The sequence below is a fragment of the Lampetra planeri genome, chromosome 40, assembly GCF_965212315.1.
Source record: "Lampetra planeri chromosome 40, kcLamPlan1.2.h2, whole genome shotgun sequence".
In the NCBI taxonomy this organism is placed as follows: Eukaryota; Metazoa; Chordata; class Hyperoartia; order Petromyzontiformes; family Petromyzontidae; genus Lampetra; species Lampetra planeri.
The window spans coordinates 4,026,764-4,051,809 of record NC_136146.1 but is presented as its reverse complement, the minus strand read 5'-3'; the positions used below and the strand labels follow the sequence as shown (position 1 = coordinate 4,051,809).

At 47.6% G+C, this 25,046-nt stretch overlaps 1 protein-coding gene across 1 annotated transcript; it reads right to left on the bottom strand.

The window, feature by feature from the left end:
- Positions 1-10,712: 10,712 nt before the first annotated feature.
- ALG12 (ALG12 alpha-1,6-mannosyltransferase) lies at positions 10,713-23,296 on the bottom strand. The gene is made up of 10 exons (XM_078612948.1): positions 23,160-23,296; positions 22,885-23,046; positions 18,912-19,044; positions 18,293-18,466; positions 15,515-15,709; positions 14,942-15,045; positions 13,845-14,074; positions 13,452-13,621; positions 12,423-12,498; positions 10,713-11,877 (listed from the first exon to the last, which is right to left on the bottom strand). Exons 2-10 carry the CDS (start codon positions 23,035-23,037, stop codon positions 11,598-11,600), a joined length of 1,515 nt encoding a protein of 504 aa, XP_078469074.1. The 5' UTR covers positions 23,038-23,046; positions 23,160-23,296; the 3' UTR covers positions 10,713-11,597.
- Between the last annotated feature and the right edge of the window lie 1,750 nt (positions 23,297-25,046).

Sequence of the window (25,046 nt, the reverse complement as noted above, 5' to 3'; positions counted from 1 at the left end):
CAAAAAAAAAGAGTGTCTGTACGTCTGGATCACGAACAACATTCCACTGGAAACTCAGACAAGAACTCTGAGACTCGCACCACAGACACGCCGGGATCTCTGCCCCTCCGCCTTGCCACGGGGGCATCGCATCAAAGCGTCGGCTCCTCTTCCTCCTGAGTTCGGCGGCTTCGGGCACCGGCCCAGTTTGGGCAATGCGGTTGAGGCGATCCCCCCCCGAGTCGTATTCCACACGCGATGTCTGTGGAAGGGATTCGACTCTTGAGGCGGGGGAAAGACGTGGCCCGCTTCGAGACGGGCGTGGCGCTCGTGGGGGGGGGGGGGGGTTGGTGGATCGTGGAAAGATCATCGCGCGCTGCCAGACGCCAAAGCCGTCTCTGGGCTGTGAGGTGGTTGGGAGATGGAGCAGTGGGAAGGGTTTATTGTTCAACGGTCATGCCTCATGACTGATTACTTGAGGTTATAGAAAGTGATGTAACGTAAATCCCATAAGAGGTATTTTCAAAGCATTGAGATCTGATTATTTGGAAGGTTATACACGTTAAGTTACATTTATAAAGGAAGCTATTTAATGGACAAAAACTTTGATGATGCTAGGATTGCCGGCTTTGTGTTGTGATAATTAATCCAAGCTGGTGATGCAATTTCTCCCCGCACCTTTATTTTTAAAAATTAATTTCTATATCTTCGTTAAAATGAGAGTAATCATAAAGAGTACTCAACTTGTACATGCTAAGCAGTGAAATTACAATTAAGACAGTGCCAACAAAATAAAGCCAGATTACTGATTTCTGCCTTTGAGTAATCTAAAGTAATATCTCACTCGAAACATGCTATTTCCCAGTACTTAATAATTTCCCGCACCTCCGATTAGCACGATTTGCTACGTACGGTGCGAAAGAAGTTCAACATACGTGCGTAGAGTAATTGCGTGCGATGCTGAACTGTCAGTACATATTTTTGAATGTCAGCCCCTCGTACAAAGGGTTTTTTTTCCCTGACATTTTCCACCAAATTATCAATCCATGCCCTCTGCTGCCAAAGATCCATTGAATACCCCGTGGCATAATTGTAAAAAAAAACCCATTGTGTGCGTTTGTGAAGGCCACGTGTTTTTAATTTAAAGTCTGTGAGCAAACATTGTGATTTGTAAGAAAAAAAGGTAAGTACATTTTCATTTATTAATTACGACAAAAATGATTAAACTCAGTGGGGTTTCATGCAGCTTCAATATAAACGACGACAATATGAAAGGTATGCTGAGCTTCTTTTGCACCGTACGTAGTCAACCGCGCTGTTCGAAGGCACTGTGGGGGTTGAAGGACAAAATAAACACACAGACAAAACCCCAGTTCCAAATCAATGAATTTTCAACTTAGCAGAGTAAAAGGGTCTCCATTAAACTGCTTTCTGAAGCAGTTTAACGGGGTCTTACTTAACGCAGTAGACCATCGCCATCATCTCATTTTTGTTCCCAACAAAAGCTCAAGTGCGGAACATTGGTCAGATTGCTTCCGCTGTACAGTACAACTCTACTGGTTATTGTGGCCGGCGCGAAAGCCTCCAGAACCACATAAGAGAGCGGGGGCGTTGCCAATGTAAATGAAAAATATTTTCGGCGTTTTAATTTTGTTTGATATATCCCAAGTGCGCCCTCCCACGCGGAGACTGACTGTGTGTGTGTGTGGCTTTGGTATCACGTTGGGAGTGCGTGAGCAATCGTTACATTAAACGATCTCTCTCTCTTTCTCTGTGGGTACACACATCATAATTATCCTACACAAACGAGTTAACACTCATGCTGTCTCACTGCAAACAAAAAAACATGCATTGCCAGTCATGGGAAAAAATATCTTTGTTGGTTAACTTTATAACGTAGGAAATTAGATTTTTTTTTATTTTAAATGAAAATGCGTGGAGTTTATTACCAACTTCAAAGATGACAACAAATCACTGCGGGGCCTTTGAGCGGCACGGCTTTCATTCATTTATTCGGGGGAACACATTCATTCTTCATAATGACTTCGTTTCCATTGGAGCTGACATCGTCCTGCGTTTGAGTAGGCACGCAGCGGTGTCTAGGAGATGTTAACTACCTCGCCAGGTCTACAGGAGGTCGTGAGTTCGATCCCGACCCTGACGCCTGCTGCTGCTGTATATTTGGAGTTTGCGGCGTCTCTCCCCGTGATCACGTGGATCGTTCTCCGGGTCCTCCGGTTTTCCCCTCCACATTTCGAAACAACGTCACGCGTTTAGAGTATGTGGCTCTAAACGCGTGATGTTAACATTTGTGTGGCTCGGTCACTTCTGAAAAATAGCCAGGTAGCTCAGCGGGCCCTACCTGGCCAAAAAGAAGAAGTTGAGTTTCCATCTTCTTAGGTTTTTTCGGTAAAGTCACGTAGAAAGTAAAATAAAATAAAAACAAAAATCACGACGTTTCGGAGGCAACACAAGTCTCCGTCATCAGGTGGGACCGTCACAGCCAGATTAGCTGTATCAAGTGAGGCAATGATTCAAGATGTAATCCCTTAAAAGCGAGTTGAGGGGGGAGGGAGAGGGAGGGGGGAGCTCATCAGACTATGGTAGCCAATGAAAGGAACGTATCGGGAGGGAGGGGGGGCGAGGCCAAAAGGGTGCGCGATGGCCTCGCCCCCCCCTCCCTCCCGATACGTTCCTTTCATTGGCTACCATAGTCTGATGAGCTCCCCCCTCCCTCTCCCTCCCCCCTCAACTCGCTTTTAAGGGATTACATCTTGAATCATTGCCTCACTTGATACAGCTAATCTGGCTGTGACGGTCCCACCTGATGACGGAGACTTGTGTTGCCTCCGAAACGTCGTGATTTTTGTTTTTATTTTATTTTACTTTCTACGTGACTTTACCGAAAAAACCTAAGAAGATGATTCCTTGCAGTCACGAAAGCTTCAAATCTAGAATTGAGTTTCCATGTCGGTCACTTCACGCAATCGCCAGCACGATCGTCTCGCTTCTTGCATCGTCACAACAAAGTGCCAACGGCATCTGCTGTGCTGACACCTGTCAACACCGAGAGCACACGCCGGTCATGATCATGATCATCCGGTACAGGTGATATCTCTAGCACAGTTGCGCGAAACCTGCAGTGGCCAAAAAACTCACGACTCATCCGTCAGTCCGAATCGTTACGTCCACTCTCCCCTGCTGCTGATGGGGGGGGGGGGGTCACTGCTCTTCTTGGTATGCCGCTCCGAGGCTTCTCAGCGATGTGCACTTCGTCAAGAGGCGAATCGCTTGACCAGCTTCGTAACATTGCTGCTTGCGCATGTGTCGCTGTAGACAGCACACGCTCTGCCATGAACGTTGGCGGCCCAAGCGTCTCCTTTCTCTTGACATACGATCACAGCTTCGAGCTTGAGAGACGCGTCCGCTTGGGCCATCTTGTTCACAACTGCAGCGTCCCCGTGTAACTTTCAGCGATGTTCCGTGGCAATGTGCTCCGCCAAATAATGAAGTTATTTGTACACGCACGTACAGTGCGACTTTTAGACGGCAAAAAATGCATAATTGTGATCATAAGATCAGTTTTCCCATCATGCCTTGCATGTCACGTGATATCACCATACCTCTTTTTTTCCCCATATTGACTTGTCAATACGATTGCACTAGACTGATGATTCCCACCAACGCACTCTTGACCCTTTTTGAGTTGGTGGTCTAAATCAACGGCGAGTGCATTACACACACTGTATGTTCAGAATCAGAATGTATTTATACTGTAGGAATCCGATGAGCTATGAAACTCTTTATCTAAATATGTCCAGTCATATGTTGAGATCACGTGACACATTGGTCACGATGGGAGGACCAATCCCCTGGCCCCAATAGCCACCCTTGCAGTCTATAGAAATTACCTTTTACGTTCATAATTGATCTTATTTATTTCCAAGCTGCACACACGTTTTGGTAGGACGAGTTTCTCATCATCTACAGAAAGTGGGGATGCCTTCATCCAGCTGTGCATAGAGCATGGCTGACAATGAATGATGGTTACATAATGACCTGGTCTTACAAACACACACTCATCACTGCTCATTCACAATATAAATAGAATCACGCTCGACAACCGCTTGGAAATGTAAAAGTTCACACACATGTGTGGTATTAAAGAGAACAGAAAAATGTGTTCTCTTGCCACTGTCTGTCCATGATGCAGGGTCCAGGATATTACGTCCAAACTGTGGTTTAGAACAAACATGTACTACTGCTACAGAGAGTGGAAAAATGCACAAGGCACGAATGCGCAGTGCTATATTTACAACACAAATACAACAAGAGTGTATTAGTCTTTAGTTCGCTTGCTCACATTAGAACGTGCCCTGGACTGCCTCCAGATGAAGACATTTCAAAGTCTGCATTTCTGTGATCGAAAGGTTCATCTCCTTTGGCAGCGGAGAGCGCCAGTTCAAAACATTCCATACTCCTATGATGTGGGCCAGTACCTACAATTGACATCAACCGTATATTTAGGGAATCACCATGATTATAATCATCATCCACGATCTATATACATGTGGATGAAGGCCTCCGCGAGGTGTCATCATCTCTCGTCGTCCTGGGGGATGATGGGGAAGGGTTAGGGGAAGCAAGGCACATAACATTTGATCCTCCGACGTACATCGCCAGAACTGGAACACATTAGAATCAGAACGTCCGTGTGTGTGCACGTCGAAATTCTTTCGCACCGTACGTAGCCAACCGTGCTAATCGGAGGTGCGGGGGGGGAAGGACAACACACTAAACACACACAGAGTGGATGAATCCGATGAGCCACGACGCGATATCACACAAACTTTATTTCTATAGCACTATTCGTGCAAAAAAATGCAATACATAGTGTTTTACAGGCATGAACGATAACAAGTGAAATTGCACGCAAAATAAAATCACGTACCAAATTCCAGCAAAGACAATAAAAATAACACATTAAGAATATCCTAATTAAAAGCCAGTTTAAAAAAAACAAGTTTTTAGATTTATTTTAAAAGTGCTTAATGATTCTGAAGCCCTCACATGTCCAGCATCGACCTGGCTGGCTTCTGGCGAGGTCACAACTACACGCAGTCAAGGGTCGGGGCTGAACTACGTTCATCCAGATCGGGTTTCCAAAATAACAGGGGGCAGCTTTGCTGGACCGGACAGCAGCCTCCAACGCAAGTCTGGCCCACCGGCCTCTAAGTGAACATTACGAAACAATTTCTTTTATTTGAGCTATGTAGCATGTTTTCATAAGCGACCTGGCCACAAATGATAGCTCAACGAAGTGGCTTATCGTGTGGACATTTACAGCAGCCAAATGCTCTAAACGCATGTTTCTAAATGTGGAGGAAAAACCCGGAGCACCCGGAGTATAATCCACGCGACCACGGGGAGAGAGAACACGCAAACTCCAAATATACAGGCGTCACCAGGGTCGGGATTGAACCCACGACCTCCTGCATACCAGGCGATGGAGCTAACATCTCACCACCGTGGCGCCCCAAGACTCTGAAAGATGTTGAGAGTCCTGCCAAAAAAAGCGACTGCTGCCACCGAACTGCTTCTGTTCGATGGGGAAGTCAATAGGAAGCTGCTCGATGGGTGGTAATATGGCATTTCCAACACTCGAAATGCTCACTTGAGCAACAAAAACACCACTTTGACTTGACCATCCCAAAAAAGTCTGCCTTGCAGAAGAGACTTGCTGCCTCAATGAGTTCCCACCTGCTAGTAAGAAGAAGTTCAAACATACAATCAAGGTACCCTACCTGTAAACGCTTGCCTCGTATTTTCACGACAGCTGTTGTCAGTATCTGTCAGGTGACTCAAGTGTCTGGCAATTGTCCCTAAACCAGAAATACCTCAATGCCATCACTTGACGCATGAATGGACGTTTTTCCACAACCTGCAGGTTCAAAGACTTTGTCTGACGATGTGGGCGATTGTCAGAGATCCAATTATTGGTGGCTCTTGGATGCAAATGGATAAGTAAAAAAAAATGAAGATACTCAACAGCTCATAAGACACCCAACAGGAATGCAACGTTTGACAGATTAAGTCAGTGTGTCTTAAGTATTATTGTATGAATTTCTGTCGCTCTGTATGTAGCCAACCGTGCAAATCGGAGGTGTGGGGAGAGGACAAGGTTTTAAGTATACGAGTCACAGAACACATCGCTTAGAAATATAATGTCAATTGGCCTGTGGACATTCTGGAAGGGGGGAAAACCGACATGCAAAGATGTGCGGTCATATGGCTGCCTTGGCTTAGCATCGAACAAGGCCGGATGCTGCTGGATGCTTCTAGATGCTACCCACGCGCCCCAGTCTTTGTTTAGCCTGCATACGCATCTCACGTGTTATCGCCGACTGTGCTTTACCCTACATTATTTATTATAACGCGATTTTTCCATAACGCGGTGTTCTTCAGGAATGCAACTACCACGTGATAGAACAGACTATAGTGGTCTTTTGCAAAGACTCGCCCCTCGTCATGTGAACTTTCCACCACTTGTTCGCGGTCACCTGTGGTAGAGAACACTGCCTGTTCAGCAGGAGACACTGTGAATACATTTGGCCAGATGTCGTGGATGCATGCTAGGTGGGGGGTTAGTGGATCATACAAAGATGGTGTCACCATGTATGTAAGATGCTTGGACTGCCCACAAACGGCAGTGCAAGCAAGTAAGTTGCTAGCTTACCTTTGCAAACAATTTTCTCTTTTCTATGCGGGGTTTCTCTGTGCCCTCTAGTTTCTACGCCCACTAGAAAAAACGAATAAGGAAATGACCAAACATCAGAAGGACCCTCTTATAAAATTAGTACGCAGAGCGAGGTTTTCAAACGCGAATAATTATTATTACTTAACATGCCCAGCAATGAGATGTATCATTAAAAGGACACAAGTGTAATGAAAAAACATCGAGCACAGCGATATCGTGGATGTTCAAAAATCTGTCACTATATTCAAAGTGATGAAATGAAAGCGTGCCCCTTTTGAAATTCGAATTTTCACAGCCCAAAGCGCTCCAGTGTTGGTTTCGTCATTTTTACTTCAAAAACATGATTGGAAATGATCAGCGGTTACATTCCGTCACGGATTAAGGGATGCCTCTCAGTGGGAATATTCTTCGGTTGAAAGGTGACACCGACGCACCAACGCACACCTACAAAGATCCCCCGTGTAGCTTTAACTGATGAAGGCCGGAACGGCACACGAGGGGGTAGGTGGCCAGCACCACGCCCACACCTCTACTAAGATCCCCGATTAAGCCTTATTGACTGTAGGTACAAGCATTATAGGGAGGTGACAATGCCCATCAGGAGCGCGTTTGACGCTGTAGCAGAGGTTCGCGGTTCGAATCCAATGGCCGCCCCTGGTCAATACTGCGGTGAGTTTGAACCATACAAATACTACGGTCCGTCTGCTTTGCTCACAGTGGATTTAAAGATGCCATGACGTAATTCGCAAGATAAATCCATTGTGTGCTACCGGCACCACGATACAAGTTTGATAAATTACACCACAAAATCACTCAATTGGGATTAGACATGGCAAACATCGGCCTCTGCTGTAAAACAAAAAATTAGCAGGACCCTTATAAAAATAATCCCGAGACTCGATGAGACTTTCCTGAGTCAACAAACATATTCATAAGCCTAGAGGGCACTTAAGGGTGGCACGACATAGTTAGGTGGCCAGCACCACACGTGTCTGGCCACCTTTGTCTCCCCAGTGCTGCCGTTTATATGTTGCACCACAAACTCGTTTAGGGCTGATTCAACCAACGGGAGCGAGGTCGTGACACAGTGAACTAACCCTTATATATACATATTCGCTTGGTCTGGTTTCATGATTATATTTTGTTTATATACAATTTTTAAAGTATTTTGCTATCAGCATCATGTCATGAAATGAAGAATCCATTTGGAAATCCCACGGTCTGCCCTTTCGTCAGAATGGCTGTGGAAAATATCATTCAAAGGATTTATCTTTTTAAAAAACTTTCAAGTGGCCTTTTTTAATCCTTTACACAGCAGGGAGAACATGGCCATTTGACCTTTAAACCAATATATTTAAATTTCATGATTATTCTATTAGTCCACAATGAATTGCTAATGCACTTTTGCCATAAAATACATTCCAGGTTGGAATATAGTTTTACTGAGCGAGCAATAGGGCTCCAAGGTATTAAACTGAAGGGTTAAAATCCTGGCCATAATGCATAAGACAATGCAAAAAGAGCATTACTATTACTCGGGTTCAAATCCAGTCGCCATCATTCTCATCACCATCCGTCTGGGAGATTTAAATGAGCGCTACTTGCAGAGACAACGCTTTTTACCACATCACCTGGAATGCAAACGAGCGCATCAGATCTCGGAAGCTAAGCAGGTTCCAATTTGGACAGAGCTTGGATGGGCAATCACCATGCACAGCAGGTTGTCATAGGCTGCTTGGGGGTGACGTAGTGGGTGGCAAGCAGTGCAGATGAATACATTGTTGCTATGTACTTTATATGCTCACACATCCATACATCTATGCTCCCCCCCCCGCCTTCATCAACATGCATTGACCAGCATAGTGAAGTATGGCCAAACAATTCCCATGATCCTCATGGCATGGGGAGGAGGCCCTCACCCAGCAGTGAAATGACGAAGTGTTGTACATGTGTACACACACACACGTGTTGAGGCAACATCGCATGGTGGCAATTGTGCGAATAATCCTGCGGATAAATTGGCCCCCTCGCCACAAGAACGTGGAGCTTCCTCCAGTGGCTCAGGACAACCGATTGAGGTGAGCACATTATGCTCAAAAAGATCATGTGTAAAAAAGTTAACGGCGAAGTGTTGCGTTAACCTTCATCACATTGCATGGCGATCATTCCACCGTGTAGAGCCGTGGTTAAGAGTGCATGACTCACGACCTGAGGTCTGCAAGTAAAAAAAACGTTAACCCCCCCTATCCCTTTCACAGGCGTGGGTTTCTCTTGAGGCACTCTGGTTATATCTCGCCACATGAAGCCAAACGCCCATCAACGGAATGTACCAAACATCACAAAGCAGGACCCTACGAAAGAAATGTCCTTTGGACTCGGTGGGAGCTTCCATGGGTAACGAAAGGGCAACGTTCTGATTTCATGGAGGACGATGGTGATGTTAATGATGGGCCCAAGTAAGACCGACCCGTGTTTGAACTTGCACCCTTTTGATTGCGAGTAGTGCGCTCCAACCACAACACCACCAGGCCAATAACACGGCACAGAAAGGCGGCAATCGCGCACCCGGACCACAACCAAAGTGTGGGAAGACCAACTCAATCCGCAATTAACGACGCGAGATAACTTTAGTGGCAAATAACCAGTCATTCCCCTCCGCCAGAAGTGTCGCATTACACGGTTCAGGGTGGGTGCCTTCTGCAGACGCCCGGCAGTTGTAAAACACGGTGCTTGTCTTCACCTCCCACAACACTTCCATTATCGCGGGTATCGCATTTCAGACATTACCTGGGAGGAAGGGAAGGAGGGGAGTAAGGTGTGGCGGCGTGGGATGGAATGGGATGGGACGGCACGAGCCTTTGGGGGGGGGGGGGGGGGCTACGAGGACAATTCTTCGGCCGCCACTCGTTTACTGCGGAGTTCGACAGGCTCAGAAGAGACGCTCGCTGCTCAATGGGGAGAATCCACGCAGGGTTCCTTTCCAGGCCAGCTGCGCGCTCAGAGACGGTCAGTCTGGAGTGGTGAACATGGCGGCGGTGCTGGTGGTAGCGACATGAGACTGCAATTCAGGAATTTTTAGGCGGACCTGGTGAACCTTGCAAAAACAGTCACACGCAAGAGCGATAGCAGTGAAGAGGCTGTGGTGGGTTAAAAGGGGGCAGGTTATCGACACAGGCATTGGCGTGGAACCCAGAGGTCGGTAACCAAGGGTGATGATGATGAATGCAGGTGCAGTGGGGTGACCAGCAGATGGCAGTGCAAGAATGCAGACCCATATGTATTGATTACACGGTGGTGACATCACCCCTTGTATGTGTGGGTTTTCACTGGGTAATAATGCCGACTCCAAATGCAATTAATGCTCCATGAGACTTAAACAAGACTTCCCTGGATAAACAAGCGTTGTTATTCGCATTTCTATCATCTTAGCCCATCATCCCTCCGGGAAAGATTAAATGAGCATCACTTCATGCAAGGTAAAGAGTTTGCTCTGTGGAGTAGAGGAGGTTTGACTCCTGGTGAGCGAATGTGGACTCTCCACCACTGGCTCAAAGCTGTCAATGGGAGAGCTGCGCTTGTTTCAAAAATATATTTGGCGCAGGGAGACTGTACAACCGTGCCTCGGATTTATATCCCACACCTCACAGGTGCCGGCCGATTGGTCTGACGTTGTCATTATGAGCCTGTTTGGAAACAAAGGAGCAAGTAAAAAAAAATCTTATGGGTTTTTGGGTGCATGGAGCATAATAGAAATGTAATAGTAGCATAAGGTAAGCGGCTACTTGGAAGCTCGGATGACATCAGGGGTGCGTTCAATGGGCAGAGGGCTCTGTCGTGGAGCCACGAGGCGGACGTTAGCTCTTCGCGAACGGCGCGTTTGTTTGTTAGGATGTATGTACGTTCAACTTCACCGCACGTAGCCAATTGTGCTAATCGGATGTGCGGGGTGGGACAACAAACTAAACACAAAGAGCAGTTCTAACAGCAAATGAGTTTTCAATCGAGACGATTTAAAAGGATGCCGAGTCCCTCGCAACGGCGGGTGACATCACGCGCCAGCTCAGGCAATGGGGGCGCACGCGCGTCACGCAGGAAGATAGGGCGCTTCATCCGATTGGCTTGACTTTGACCCGAGCCACCTATCGCTCGGCAAGGCGGCCCGTCGGACCGTTGGCTCCTGCTGTGCCGCACTCTGGGTCGACAATAGAAGAGTGCTCTGGAGTGCTCTGCCCCATTGAACGCAGCCCTGGACTGGTGGTGACGTCACCAAGACGCTTGTGCCAGGCCATGTGCACGTTGAGGCCACGTGAAGTGTCGAATGCCCGGTGGCAGGAGGTCACGGGGCAGACCCAGGTGCTACGGATCGACTGAGACGACTGGCCGATGCACCACCTGTGCCCCCTACTGGCCTCCTGCACTGTAAACACAAAGATAAATCGATGGGCTGTCATCGTCGACTACGATGGGAGACAACCATCCAATGCGATGCAGCAGGTAAGCACTGCTGATATAATTAGACAGGGGAGGCCGTGGTGAGTGGGACGTGTGTGCGTGAGGGAGGAGTGCAGGTTAATGAGACAGGCAGTGGAGTGGCAACCACAGGTCAGTGCCCAAGGGGAAGACGAAAGCCAGATGGTGGCAATAATGAAACTGTCAGAGCAGAGCTTTGGAGGTCGGGTGTCACCGGTACAATTGTGGAACCTGGCAGAAGGAAGTAGTGGCACTCATTGTAACGGTCTCTTTTGATTGTCTTTCAGGCAGTCTGTGCAACGAAAGATATTTCAAGCATACACACAGAGTCGAGCTTATTCTTCTTTTTTTCACCCTTCCTTTGCCTCGAATCCATGCCCCGGCCACGATCTCAGGCAACTAGGCCACCACCGGGAAGTTCCACCGACTCCACGTATGGATTCCGCGCGAGAAGCACCACGGCGGGACGCAGCTCGACGGCGAACGGCGGAAATCGGCGGCGATCGAACGAGACCCCGACGAAGCCGCGCGCGACATGCAGGATGCGGTGGGTCCTGGAGAAGGGGCCTTCCTTCAGCCCCGCCAGGGCCACCTCGGCCGACCGCAGCAGATGCGTGTACGCAAGGGATCCGTCCACATCGCTCGGGTCCAGGTCTTCCCGCTTGTCATACCTGCGGCAGGCAAAGCGCCGTTCGGCAGCACGCTATAGTCGGGGAGGCCGGGTACTTGCTCCGTTCTCATCGCGACGAGGCTATCACCAGGGCGCCACGGTTCACCAAATGTTTTGCGGGTAATTTGGCAAATTTGAGAGTGACACCGGCACCCTAATAAAGTCACGGCATCTTTGAACGCCGTCTGCTTCAAGGCAGATGCATGTTTTACGGCTGATACACGCGTGCAGGATTGACTGTGTGAGTATATTTGGTTTATGTGGGTGTACGTATTTTTGTGTTTGTGTACGAGTTTGTATGTGCATTGTGTACGTTTGTCTCCGTGTGCGCGAGTAATTGCACCCAGCCATGGCTAACATGCGTGGAGGGGTCTCTAAATGTACTCAGCCTTAAATTAATACCTGGTGCAGTGTGTAAAAACATCAGCAGTGGGAAAGCCACACCACACCCTAGTGTGGTGTGGCTTGTACTCACTAACAGCAAATGCCCCCAACAGTCTGTCAAAGGCTACATGGGGGATCTTTGTGTGTCAGTGATAACCATACCTCCAGTGATCATGAATTTGCGTGAACCTTGAAACGCCAGTCTGTACTGCTGCTACATCCATGTGAATGGAGACATCTGGTGGAAGGAGAGACAAAGTGCATCATCATCAAGAACAATTATCCTGAACTGAGAAGCAATGTAAATAACCATCACAAACCGCACTAACCACCACAATCACCCCTCAACCCCATCACCACCACTACCATCCCTCCACACAACTGCTACACCTTACCACCATCACCACTCAACTCTAACCACCACCCTCACAACAACCACCAATCCCTCACCACCACAAGTCACCACTACCACCACACCTCACAACCACCATCCCTTACCACCACAATGGCACCACCAACTCCATCTCCACCATCACTCACTAGCACCACCATCCTTCCACTCTCGCCACAAGCTGCAACATCGCGATAGGCACGCACAAAGACACCTCGTGAAGCACCTCCCATTAGCACTGTTGGTTACGTACGGTGCGAATGAAGTTCAACCTACATATGAAGCCTTAACAGACTCTTTTGGCAAGTACTGCTAACGAGCATGTATGAAAGCCGGCATAGCACACGAAGGGGTGGGTGACCAGCACCACAACCAGCCACCTTTGTCTCCACAGTGGCGATGTTTATACACCACACCAGGTACTCATTTGAAGCCGAGTCGACCTAGGGGTGGCCCAGGACCAGTTCAGATAATCGTCACTGGTGTTTGCCACGAGCAGGAATCGAACTCGGGTCTCCCGGTTCGTAGTGCGGTGCATTAACCATTACACGACAGCTCCCCACTCACACACACACAAAGATCCCCCGTATAGCCTTAACAGACTTGGGGCAGTGCTGTTAGTGGTCACCCGTGAAGGCTGGCACTATACACAGAGCAGTGGGGTGACCAGCACCACGCCCAACCGCCTTTATCTCCCCAGTGGCAATGTTTACGCACTGCACTAGGTACTCACGAAAAAACACACACACCCACGTCCCCTCCGTGGTCCTCCTCCCCCCCTCCCCCCGCGTTCCCCTTACTCTGAGACGGTGGCACCAGCTCGTGCAGCCGTGTTATGGCGTCTCCACCGGGGTAGTTGTGGGACGACGCGTACAGGAGGCACGCGCTGTACGCGCCGTTCAGCGCCAGGTGCCCGCACACGGCCAGCGCCGCCAGCTTGCGCCACGCCGACTTGTGCGCGGTGTTAAAGCTGCACGGAGATAGAAACAGAGCGATGTATGGAGAGAGAGACTGAAATTCAAGCTGTGCACAAAGGTGGCGGGGACACCCAGCTCAGATACAGGCCGTTTACGAGAAGATTGTTGCGCAACGTTGATAGATGGACAAACGTACACATACGTCATCAGAAGGGGAAAGGGTTAAGGATCATCAGCACGGTGTAGCGTCGATGGGGCGGGGGCGGTCTTACTCACACGAGGGCGCAGGCTCGTGCCGCCGCCGCGTTAAGCGCGGGAACGACGTAGATGACGAAGCGCAGCTCCTTGTGCGGCAGTGCCGAGTACGCCGAAACGAAGATGAGCGGCGACAGCAGCAGCATGGGAAGCACGCGCCGGTCACACCACGCGCCCACCGCTACGAGCGGGGCGCTGCTTGCGAGGGCTCGTGGCAGAGCCGACACAAAGTACCAGGGCAGAGGTTGCGTCTGCGCGACGCGACGGGCGGGCGAGTCAGGGTCAAGGGTAAATACGTCGAGAAACGCAACGCTTTTCAAGTTTTAAAATAAACTCATTTTATTTAACTGGGTAATGCCCACTGAGCTATATGGCTCATTTTCAAAAGCCACCTGGCCAAAAATGAGATCCCAACGACAAGCGACGTATCACGTGGAAATGTATAGCGGCCAAATACTCTAAACGCATGTTTCTAAATGTGGAGGGAAAAACCGGAAGACTCGGAGAAAAATCTACGTGACCAGGGGGAGAGAAAAATGCCAACTCCAAATATACAACAGGAGTCAGTGTCGGGATCGATCCCACGACCTCCTGCATACCAGGCGATGTAGTCAACAACATGCCACCGTGGCGCCCCTCGCCATCTCACCAACCGTTAAAGTTGAGAGGTCGACGCTGATCGCTTCCTTCCTTCTGCAAGATTCCACACTTGCCGTGTAAGTTTTCACGGTCCAGTGGGTAGTTTGACACGCTGGGAGGCTTCTTCAGAAACTGAAGAAGCCCCCCAAGCAAGTGGAGCAAAACGTCAGGACGCTGTGGCGAACGACACGAGGTACAACCCAAAAAGGCATGGCCATGAAAAACCCACGCAGTTGTGGACCCTGGGCTGTTAGCCACCCCTAAAGCGTGGATTTCTCTGGGTAGCGTGGTTCAATCGCACGTTCAAAACTTTCATTCAATAAAATGAATTGGCCGTACATCCCAATTAAGGATTCTCCTGAAAAAAATTCGAGTCTGAGATCCCGTGAGGTTTAAAAAGAAATATATATCACATCATTATTATTATTCATGTAAAGAGAATAATTATCAATTATCGAACACAAGGGAACAAAGGATACGCCCCACTGGGAGCTCTTGTTGAGGATGGCATTGAACCAAAACACTTCTCCTTCTGGCCACAATGGTCGGCGCCAAAACAAAGAGTCCACAGCCACAGTCAGCCCTGAAATGAAAAGATGAGGATCATCATTGCATTCCGTCGTTAATAAAATAGAAAATCCTCTAAAATTACATTTCCATTGTGGTCATCGGCGGCATTGTGCGATTAGTTTTAAAGAAATTATCATTCGGGACTCTCACAGTGGGTTGTCTAAGATCACATCCGGCCAGGGAATGGCCTTGCAAGATAAGATGTTTTAAATATTCTTGCAGTCACTTCATTGGCCCACTTATCCGATTTTAGATGGTGAACCCTGATACACTGTGCGAATGTTTGTCGCATTGGAAGCTGAAATTATCATTGGATAAGCAACAGACTGAGGGAGGTGAAAAGAATATTTGAATTTGATGGATTTAATGGAGACCAAGGTGATGATATCAACAAATACCACAACGGAGTCAATGCCAGTGATGGCATCGCTGACGATGAATGTGACGATGTTAACTTTGACCCCACAAAGAGTCGCACACACCGAGAAAAAAGAGCCCAGCGGGCACAGCGAGGCGTAGCGCGTCGGTCACGCTCAGCTGCCGTCTCCACAGCGACAGCAGCAGCATGGGCCCGACGAGCAGCGCGATCTCTACGCGGAAGACCAGCACGGCACACGCCGAACACCGCACGAACGTGGCGTGCCGGCTCCCCAGCCACGCAGCCATCGCCTCCAATACTGTCGTTGCGCAGAGATAATCCCACAGGGAGACACGCGCAGGGAGACAAACACAGGACAATGCACACACACACAGGTTTAAACAAACAGGGAGACACAAGCACAGAGACAAACGCAGAGATTAACCGAGAGGGAGACGCACAGGGACACACACGCAGGGAAGCAAATGCAGGACAAACACACACACACAAGTATAAACAAACAGGGAGACACAAGTACTGAGAGACAGACGCAGAGATAACCCCACAGGGAGACACAGGCAGGGAGACGCACGCAGCGAGAAAAACACAGAGAGACAAGACACAGAATGACACGCGCAGGGATAAACAAACAAGCAGAGAGACAGATGCAGAACCCAGAGAAAGACACAAGCAGAGAGACGTGGCAAGTGAGTCAGGGGAGAGACGTGTGGTTTGGTCATTGCGTCGTGGAGGTGGTAAGCCACGCAGCCACTTCTTCCAACACTGCCGTCAAGCAGAGACACGCTCGTGGGGAGACATCCCGTGAAGCCTACACAGACAGTTGGGCAAGTGCTGTCAGCGACCACCTATGAGATCCGGCACGGCACACAACATCAGGAGGGCTCGTGTTAATAAACCGTACAAATACTCACTTAAAGCTCAGTCGGCCTAGGTGAGGCCCAGCTCCAGTTCAGACATTAATGCAATACAACTATTGGTAGGAAAAAAATTGGAGGTGTTACAGCTGGGGTATTTCATTTCACCATCGAAACAACATCTACGGCTGAAGCAATGGTTTAATGCGCCGCTGCGAATTGTAATGTGCTCATTTATATCCGTAACCACGGTTAATCAGTCACAGACACAGAGCGCGGCTGTCAAGGGGTTTCAAATGTTCACGGCGCGTGATGACCTCCATTGGGTGAACGTGGACAGCTCCCAGCGTGCACCGCGTGTCGCGACTTACCGTATTCTCGAGATTATAAGATGGAATTGTATCACTACATTTGAAAGCAAATGTTGGGGAGGGGGGGTGTCTTTTAATGCAGAGAATAGATTGTCTTCCGGAAGACATTTCTCTAAAGCAATACAATACCACTCAGAGGTCAGACGACTACAAACCGTGATTTAGAATAGTCTTCCTGCACAACATCTCTCCTCATTTTTAATGAGCGCATTCAAAACCATTTTCAGGAAGACACCTCTACAGAATAAAACATTATCTTCTAGAAGACATGTTTTAGTCTCATTGTTTATACCAAAAAAAATCCAGAACACACCATTTTAAAGCATCCATAATGATCTTCTAGCTCTCCAGAGTAATGCATGCTCTCGATTATGAAACACTTTTTTTCAAAACGATCCCATAGTTTGGTTTACCTTTTACTTTCTGGTGCTTCTCATAATCCAGAGCCTTTCGTAGACGTACTAAAGGCATAATACAGGTGTTTTGGGTAAGATCGCGTAAACATATAAATGTGTTGTTAAACCCGCCACCACCCGACACAGCAAATTCGTAAGGTTTGTCATGTAGGAGGATGAAGCTGTCGACTGATGAAGCTAGTTGTAATTACTGGCGAAACATCGTAATCAGATTGTAAATGTTGTGGCTTGGCTCTCCAATACACCGGTGTGCTGTACTCGTAACGAATTGGCACGTTCTGTTTACGTGACAAACCTTACTAGTTGGCTGTGTCGGGTGGTGGTGGGTTTAACGACACATTTATATATTTACGCGATATAACTAAAAAAAAACCTGTATTGTGGATCATATTGGTCACGAAAGCCTACGTGTTAAACGTACTAAATGCACTCCTGAGATATCACTAGATGGCGCTGTGGTGGCGTGTATGAATTTGAGATTCAGTCCCCATTAACGAAACTTCAACTCGTGTTGTGACAGCCCAAGACACATAGCCCAGTTGTGTATTTACAAAATAACAGCTGTTTGACTTTGCACACATAGCACCTTTAGCGGAGAACCGCATCAAAGCGCCTCGTGGGATAATTCAAGACGAACAGGTGAGAGACAGAGGGAGCGGAGAGGAGATGAAGGGGAGAGATTAAAGAATGAACAGGTCCTGACGTGAGTATGAATAGATGGGTGATAAAAGAGAGATCGGAGAGGTGCAGAGTGAGGTAGTGGAGAGAGTAGTTTGTAGGAATATGAAAGAAAGAGAGCAGAAGGTGAACAGGCAGGATGGGATAGGAAGACAGTGTAATTACATATTATTTGGGTCTTTCGGTAAAGCCACGTAGATAGAAAAAATAATACAAATAATAATATCACGACGTTTCGATCGCAACACAAGAAATCGTCATCAGGTGATTGCTTGTGTTGCGATCGAAACGTCGTGATATTGTTATTAGTATTTTTTTCTATCTACGTGGCTTTACTGAAAGACCCAAAGAATATGCATTCCTGTAGTCACGAAAGCTTTAAGTGAAGTGTTAATACAATTTTAGGAAAATGGACAGACAGGAAAGAGAGTGACAGCTGAAGGGCTAGGTAGGGGAGAGATGCAGCAGAAGGGCAGATTAACTGGGAGAGGGATACGTTGGAAAGAGAATGTTAAGGGGAGAGATGCAGAGACGGGGAGGACGTGGGAGGGGGGCGACTCACCGAGGGGCAGCGCCATGGAGTTGGGGAGGCTGCGCGAGCTGTAGAAGAGCAGGTGGAACTGGCTCGCCGTCACGAGCGCCGTGAACACAGACACGCGGTGTCCGAACGCCACGCGCACAGCCCCAATGTAGCGGCAGAGCGCGAGCAGCACGCACACGCCCAGGCAGCCGCGCACTGCACGCACGGACAAAGACGTACACGTGAGAGCAACGACGTTTGACACACAGTGGCGGTGACTTCACCGCGGCTCCTGTGGCAAGTTAGGTGCACCTTTTGGTCACGTGAAATGTCACACACCGTAACAGGTGCACCCGTGTCCAGGCAGTCGTGCAAATAACCCATGCACATACTAACATGAGCGCACTTACACGCTAACAGTGCACAAGAACATTCAGCATGCACACGACACCAAGTGCACTACTGAATGGTTGTGTATGTTAACACGTACGTACGTCCGTCCACAATAATGGATGCACATGACCAGGCAGCCGCACACTGCTCCTCCACACGTACGCGCACAATCCGAGCACGAAGGGAAATATTACTTTTAATGAACACATATTTACATGCATGGGATTCAACATGACACGATTCACAAAATTTTTAGAATGCAACTTACCGATGTACTGGGAGACGAACTTGCTAGCACCAAGGGCGTGGGAGAGGTGCACCCATGGGGCAGCCATCACAGCAATGACGAGGGGGCCCAGGAAAGATCGAGGAACGACGCCCGGGAACTCATGGTGATCGTACTGCACAGCAAAAATAAATCAACATCGCCATCATCATTCATCGTTAAAAGTAATCATTCACGCTACCCAGAGAGCACAACTGCATGTAGGTTTAAATGCCCTCGGTCACGATCGTGGTTTCTGGGTCAATACAAACAATGAAAAGATAAATAGTTCATTTAAATCACTGTTTAATATTATTCAGCTCGAAATTCGATCACAGCTTTCTACTTGAAAGATATATCCGCATCAGCCATATTGGTTGACACTGTGACGCCCCCGCGTGGCTATCAGTCATATTACAAGGCACAGAGCCACCCAAAACAATTAAACTACAGTATTTAATACTGGTAGGAACCTCCTGGTTACACCAGCCCACAGGAGATTATTGTGTCCGTCGTGCAGGGAGGGGCTGGGTGGGGAGGGAGGGGCTGGGTGGCGAGGGGAGGGTGGGGAGGGGCTGGGTGGGGAGGGTGGGAGGGGTGGGGAGGGGCTGGTCACCTCGTGGTGCCCTTATAAAACTCAACGTTTAACCTACTCACGCCGGCTTGTGCCCGCCCTCACAGTCGGGCATATTTGCGGAATACATCACGCCGCCGTTGACCCTGGCCATTGACCGAGCAACCCAACGTTCCTACCAGCTCCCTCCGCAGGAATGTGTAAACAAATTACAGTACAGTCATGTGTGGACAACAAAAGGCTCAAATGTAGCCACTGCATGGATCCTCCCATCGTGCCGAACATGTCACGTGCCATCACCATACTGCGTGTATAATGCACACGGCCTGGTTTTACGACCACAGAGTCAAACGTGTTCACTTTCCGAATTAGTTTCTCATAATTTACATGTAAATGTTAGAATTGGTTGAATAACCATGTTTGCTTATAATGTTTAATTCCATACCTGTCAACCCACACGGTTTACCTGTATTTCTGTATAGGGAAATTTAGTTTTCAGGTCCATACGGCGTACAGCCGTTTCAATACGGGCAAATAAAAATTGGTTTATTTGTTTGTGTTTCTCCCTTGTGATGGGACTTTGAAGGATGAACGTTGAGATTTATAAGGGCACGGGGGTGACCAATAAGGTCTGAATTGGTCTGTAATAAGGTAGGTACTGATACGCTCTTGACAGGTAATTCACAATAAGAGTTGCAGTGCGCAATTAATAATTCGCTCATCGATGTGTATCCGGGATCTGGGCAACTGAAATCATGGATTGAAATCTGGGGCTCAGCTATCTGGGATGAACCCAGGACCTGCTGAAATGGATCGTCAACAACAGGACCCCATCGTGACCTTTACCAGAGGGACTGCATCATCAACAATGCCATGATCAGCCATTCTCGATTCACTGCTGAATACATTACCAACGTCATCATCACTTTGTCACTACTGAATACGACGATTTGTTTTATTTTACCGGGTAAGGCCCACTGAGCTATATAGCTCTTTTTCAGAAGCGACCTGGCCACAAATGATAGCCCAATGAAGTGGCTTATCATGTGGAAATGTATAGCAGCCAAATACTCGAAACGTATGTTGATTTTAAATTAGGGGAATAACACAAGCGACTACGGTCAGAGAGAACATGCAAACTCCAAATATACAGGCGTCATGGTCGGGCTTGAACCCACGAGCCTCCTGTAAACCAAGATAGGTCCAAAACATCTCACCACATTATCTTAATCGAAGGCAGCAGCACTACCACCACCACTCTTTAATCAGTCATTCTTGCTTCACTTATGAATACATGAGTGAAGCAATAATGTTACAGGCTGTACCTCCGTATAGCTTTAACACTGTTGGGAAAAGTGCTGTTAGCGAGCACCTATTAAGGCCAGAACGGTACACTAAGGGGTGGGTGACTCATTTGAAGCTGAGTCGACCTAGGGGAGGTTCAGAACAGGTTCAGATAATCATCACTGGTGTTGGCCGTGGCCGCGAATTGAACTCGGGTCGCCCAGGTTTGCAGCGCAGCTCCGCTAACCGCGACACTACCGCTCCCCACACAACACCACCACCACCATCATCATCACAACACGGGGCTCATTTATAATACGGATTTTTTGTTTGGGATTAGGTAGCGTAAATATATAAAAGTGTCGTTAAACACACCACAACCAATTAGAAAGGTTTTCCACGTAAATAGAACATGCCAATTCGTTACTACTACAGCACACCTGTGTGTTGGAGAGCAAAACCACATTTACAATCTGAGTACGACGTTTCGCCAGAAATTACAACTAGTTTCATCAGGCAACAGCCAGATTTGTTTAGCCACATTTTTATAAATTTATGCGATCTAACCCTACCCCCCCCCCCCCAGAAAAACCCTGTATTCATACTCTTAGGTTTTTTCGGTAAAGTCACGTAGGTAAAAACAAATATAAAATAATGGAAATAAAATAATAATTCACGACGTTTCGGAGGCAATACAAGTGTCCGTCATCAGGTGGCACCGTCACAGCTAAATTAACTGTATCAAGTGACTTGATAATTTTATTAATATTATTTTATTATTTATTTTAACCAACGTGACTTTACCGAAAAAACCTAAGAGTATGAATCCTTGCAGTCACGAAAGCTTAAAATCTAGAATTAAACCCTGGTATTATATATGACATTGGTCGCGAAAGCCGACGTGTTAAACGGGTCTCATCCGCACAATCATCACCATAATCTAAATCATTACCATCATAATTATAATTATTGTAACAATCATCATTGTAATCTGCATCACAACACTAATCATCTTTAATCCACTTGAAAATAATGGACTTATCATTATCACCACCACCTTCAGAGACATCACCATAAATAACATCATTATCAGCCCCATCATCATCATCATCACCATAAATAACATCATTATCAGCCCCATCATCATCATCACCATAAATAACATCATTATCAGCCCCATCATCATCATCACCATACATTCACGAACCCGACCGAAAAGTGATTTTATCACCACTACCACCACCATCAACATCACCACTACCACCACCATCAACATCACCACTACCACCACCATCAACATCACCACTACCACCACCATCAACATCACCACTACCACCACCATCAACATCACCACTACCACCACCATCAACATCACCACTACCACCACCATCAACATCACCACTACCACCACCATCAACATCACCACTACCACCACCATCAACATCACCACTACCACCACCATCAACATCACCACTACCACCACCATCAACATCAACACTACCACCACCATCAACATCACCACTACCACCACCATCAACATCACCACTACCACCACCATCAACATCACCACTACCACCACCATCAACATCACCACTACCACCACCATCAACATCACCACTACCACCACCATCACCACTACCACCACCATCACCACTACCACCACCATCAACATCACCACTACCACCACCATCAACATCACCACTACCACCACCATCAACATCACCACTACCACCACCATCAACATCACCACTACCACCACCATCAACATCACCACTACCACCACCATCAACATCACCACTACCACCACCATCAACATCACCACTACCACCACCATCAACATCACCACTACCACCATCAACATCACCACTACCACCACCATCAACATCACCACTACCACTACCATCACCACTACCACCACCATCAACATCACCACTACCACCACCATCAACATCACCACTACCACCACCATCAACATCACCACTACCACCACCATCAACATCACCACTACCACCACCATCAACATCACCACTACCACCACCATCAACATCACCACTACCACCACCATCACCACCACCATCACCAATATCATCACTTCCACCGACCCGGGGCGGCACGCACCTGCTGTAGGTCGGAGCCGTGGTACAGGAGGTCGTGTGTTGCCTGCAGGTTGAAACTCTCCTCCACTTTGGTGAAGGGGCACACGGCGAGGTGAACGCAGCATACGGCGCCCAACATCAACAACGCCAGCGCGTGCAGGGAGACCCCCACCATGATGCCGATCTGTTGGGACATTAACACCGCCGATTCAACAACATTCATGTGCGTGTGTACAATTAAGCGGTGGGGGAGTGTATGGCTTTGTGTCGAAGCAACACACGAATGCATCGGCTTACGTGGAACGGTCCGGCACGTGGGTTGAACAACGGCGAATGTGGCGGCACTGAAGTCGCACTGAGTTGTTGCCGTGGTGTTGACGATCCACGGGAAGTTGTACTGAACGCAAAGCGACCATCTTATGTGGGGAAGTATGAACACGCGCCTCCTCCCTCCCTCCCCCACCTATTGTCATCAACCCGCGACGTTCAATGACTTCCAGTGAGGCGACGGCCCTTACAAAGAGGGCCGCCGCAGAAGTAGATTCTTAATTTTTTTGAGCGACAGGGTGTAAGTTGCAATGCTAAAAGTGTTGTCGTTAACCCTCCCACCGCCCGACCTGATCGTCAAAGTGTACGACGATATATCGACGACTTATCGACGATCTATCGACGACATATCGACGGTCTCTCTTTGTTTTATCTCACTCCGTGCCGCGGTAGCATCGCAAGTTTGCAAGACGCTTCCGCCCGTTGAGAGTAGCCACGTGACGCTGCGATGCCCTCTCGACCAATGGAGTTTGAGAGCGTGGTGGTCGGGAGGAGAGTGGGGGGGGTCCCCGTTGCCACGGTAACGGGTCCAGCCAAGATGTTGCCTAGCAACGGGAGGATTCGAGCCCCTTTTTGAGGATTAAAAGCAAAACCGGATCGGTTTCCAGTCAGGATCAGAATAATTATTTGTTCTGGAGGAATCCGATGAGCTGTAAAACTCTTTTTCACAGATGACCAGTAGGAGCGGTTCAGAACGTTAAAACATTTTTACAATACTAAAAAACACGATATGATTGCAAACTATAGGAAAGGGAAGAAAATCACTTAAAACTACATATACAAATAATGCTAAATGTATTTATCTCATCAGGTGATGACCACCGAGGAATTAACTTATTTTTGAGAAGCGACCGGGCCACAAATTATAGCTCAACAAAGTTGCTTATCACGTAGAAATGTATAGCAGCAACATAATCCCAATAATCTCAATGCATTCGATGTTTATGTAGTGTTCATTCAAGCACGCGTTAAACTTAACGTGGTGTTTACTCACAGTTAAATGAAGGAGAACGCCGTCTTCGTGGCAATGTGGGGAACCAATATCGCGGATCTTATTATCTGCGATTTTGTTCCTCTTATCTGCATGGTAAACAAAATATCGAATAATCCCGCGGATAGTATGATAACTTTGGAGCACAACTCCTTATGTCTGTGAAAAAAAATGGATACTAGGACAAATGATGTAACGCCCATTATCCAAAAATACCTCGTAGTATGAATTTGCAGTGAGACTCCTCTTACCCGCTAAAAGTTCGCGGATGTTAGGATGCAGTTTCACTTTGAATTATGGGTAAAATAGCGGGTCATCGCGGATAATAGGACGCAAATGTGCTGCGGATAACAGGAGTTTTCGTGGAACGTCATTGTCACTATCATCTGCATCACCATCCGCACAATTATCACCATAATCGGAATAATTTCCAATCATTATCTTTAATCCACTTCAAAATAATGGACTTACCATTATCACCACCACCTTCAGAAATATCACCATAAATAACATAATTATCAGCCCTATCATTATCATAATCACCATAAATAACATCATTATCAGCCCCATCATCATCATCACCATAAATAACATAATTATCAGCCTCATCATCATCACCATACATTCACGAACCCGACCGAAAAGTGATTTTATCATCACCAACACCATCAACATCACCACTACCACCACCACCAATATCATCACTTCCACCACCATGATTCTTTATAATGTGTTATTTTAATGCGCTGCAGAATAATACCAACAACAAAAAATCTAAGCCAACGGCATTATCACCGTGATTCTTGACTCTTTGCTTAATAGAGACATTATCATTCGTCACCATTGGCCATTCTTGATTCACCATT

What these genes read in the sequence shown, in the direction of transcription:
- ALG12 (XM_078612948.1), bottom strand. Translation starts at nt 23,037, where the DNA reads ATGGTGGGGGTCTCCCTGCACGCGCTGGCGTTGTTGATGTTGGGCGCC. An exon ending in ACGGCTCCGACCTACAGCAG is followed by an intron (nt 19,045 to 22,884) that starts GTGCGTGCCGCC and finishes TTTGCTGTGCAG; the next exon opens with TACGATCACCATGAGTTCCC. An exon ending in GCTGGTGCCACCGTCTCAGA is followed by an intron (nt 12,499 to 13,451) that starts GTAAGGGGAACG and finishes TCCTTCCACCAG; the next exon opens with ATGTCTCCATTCACATGGAT.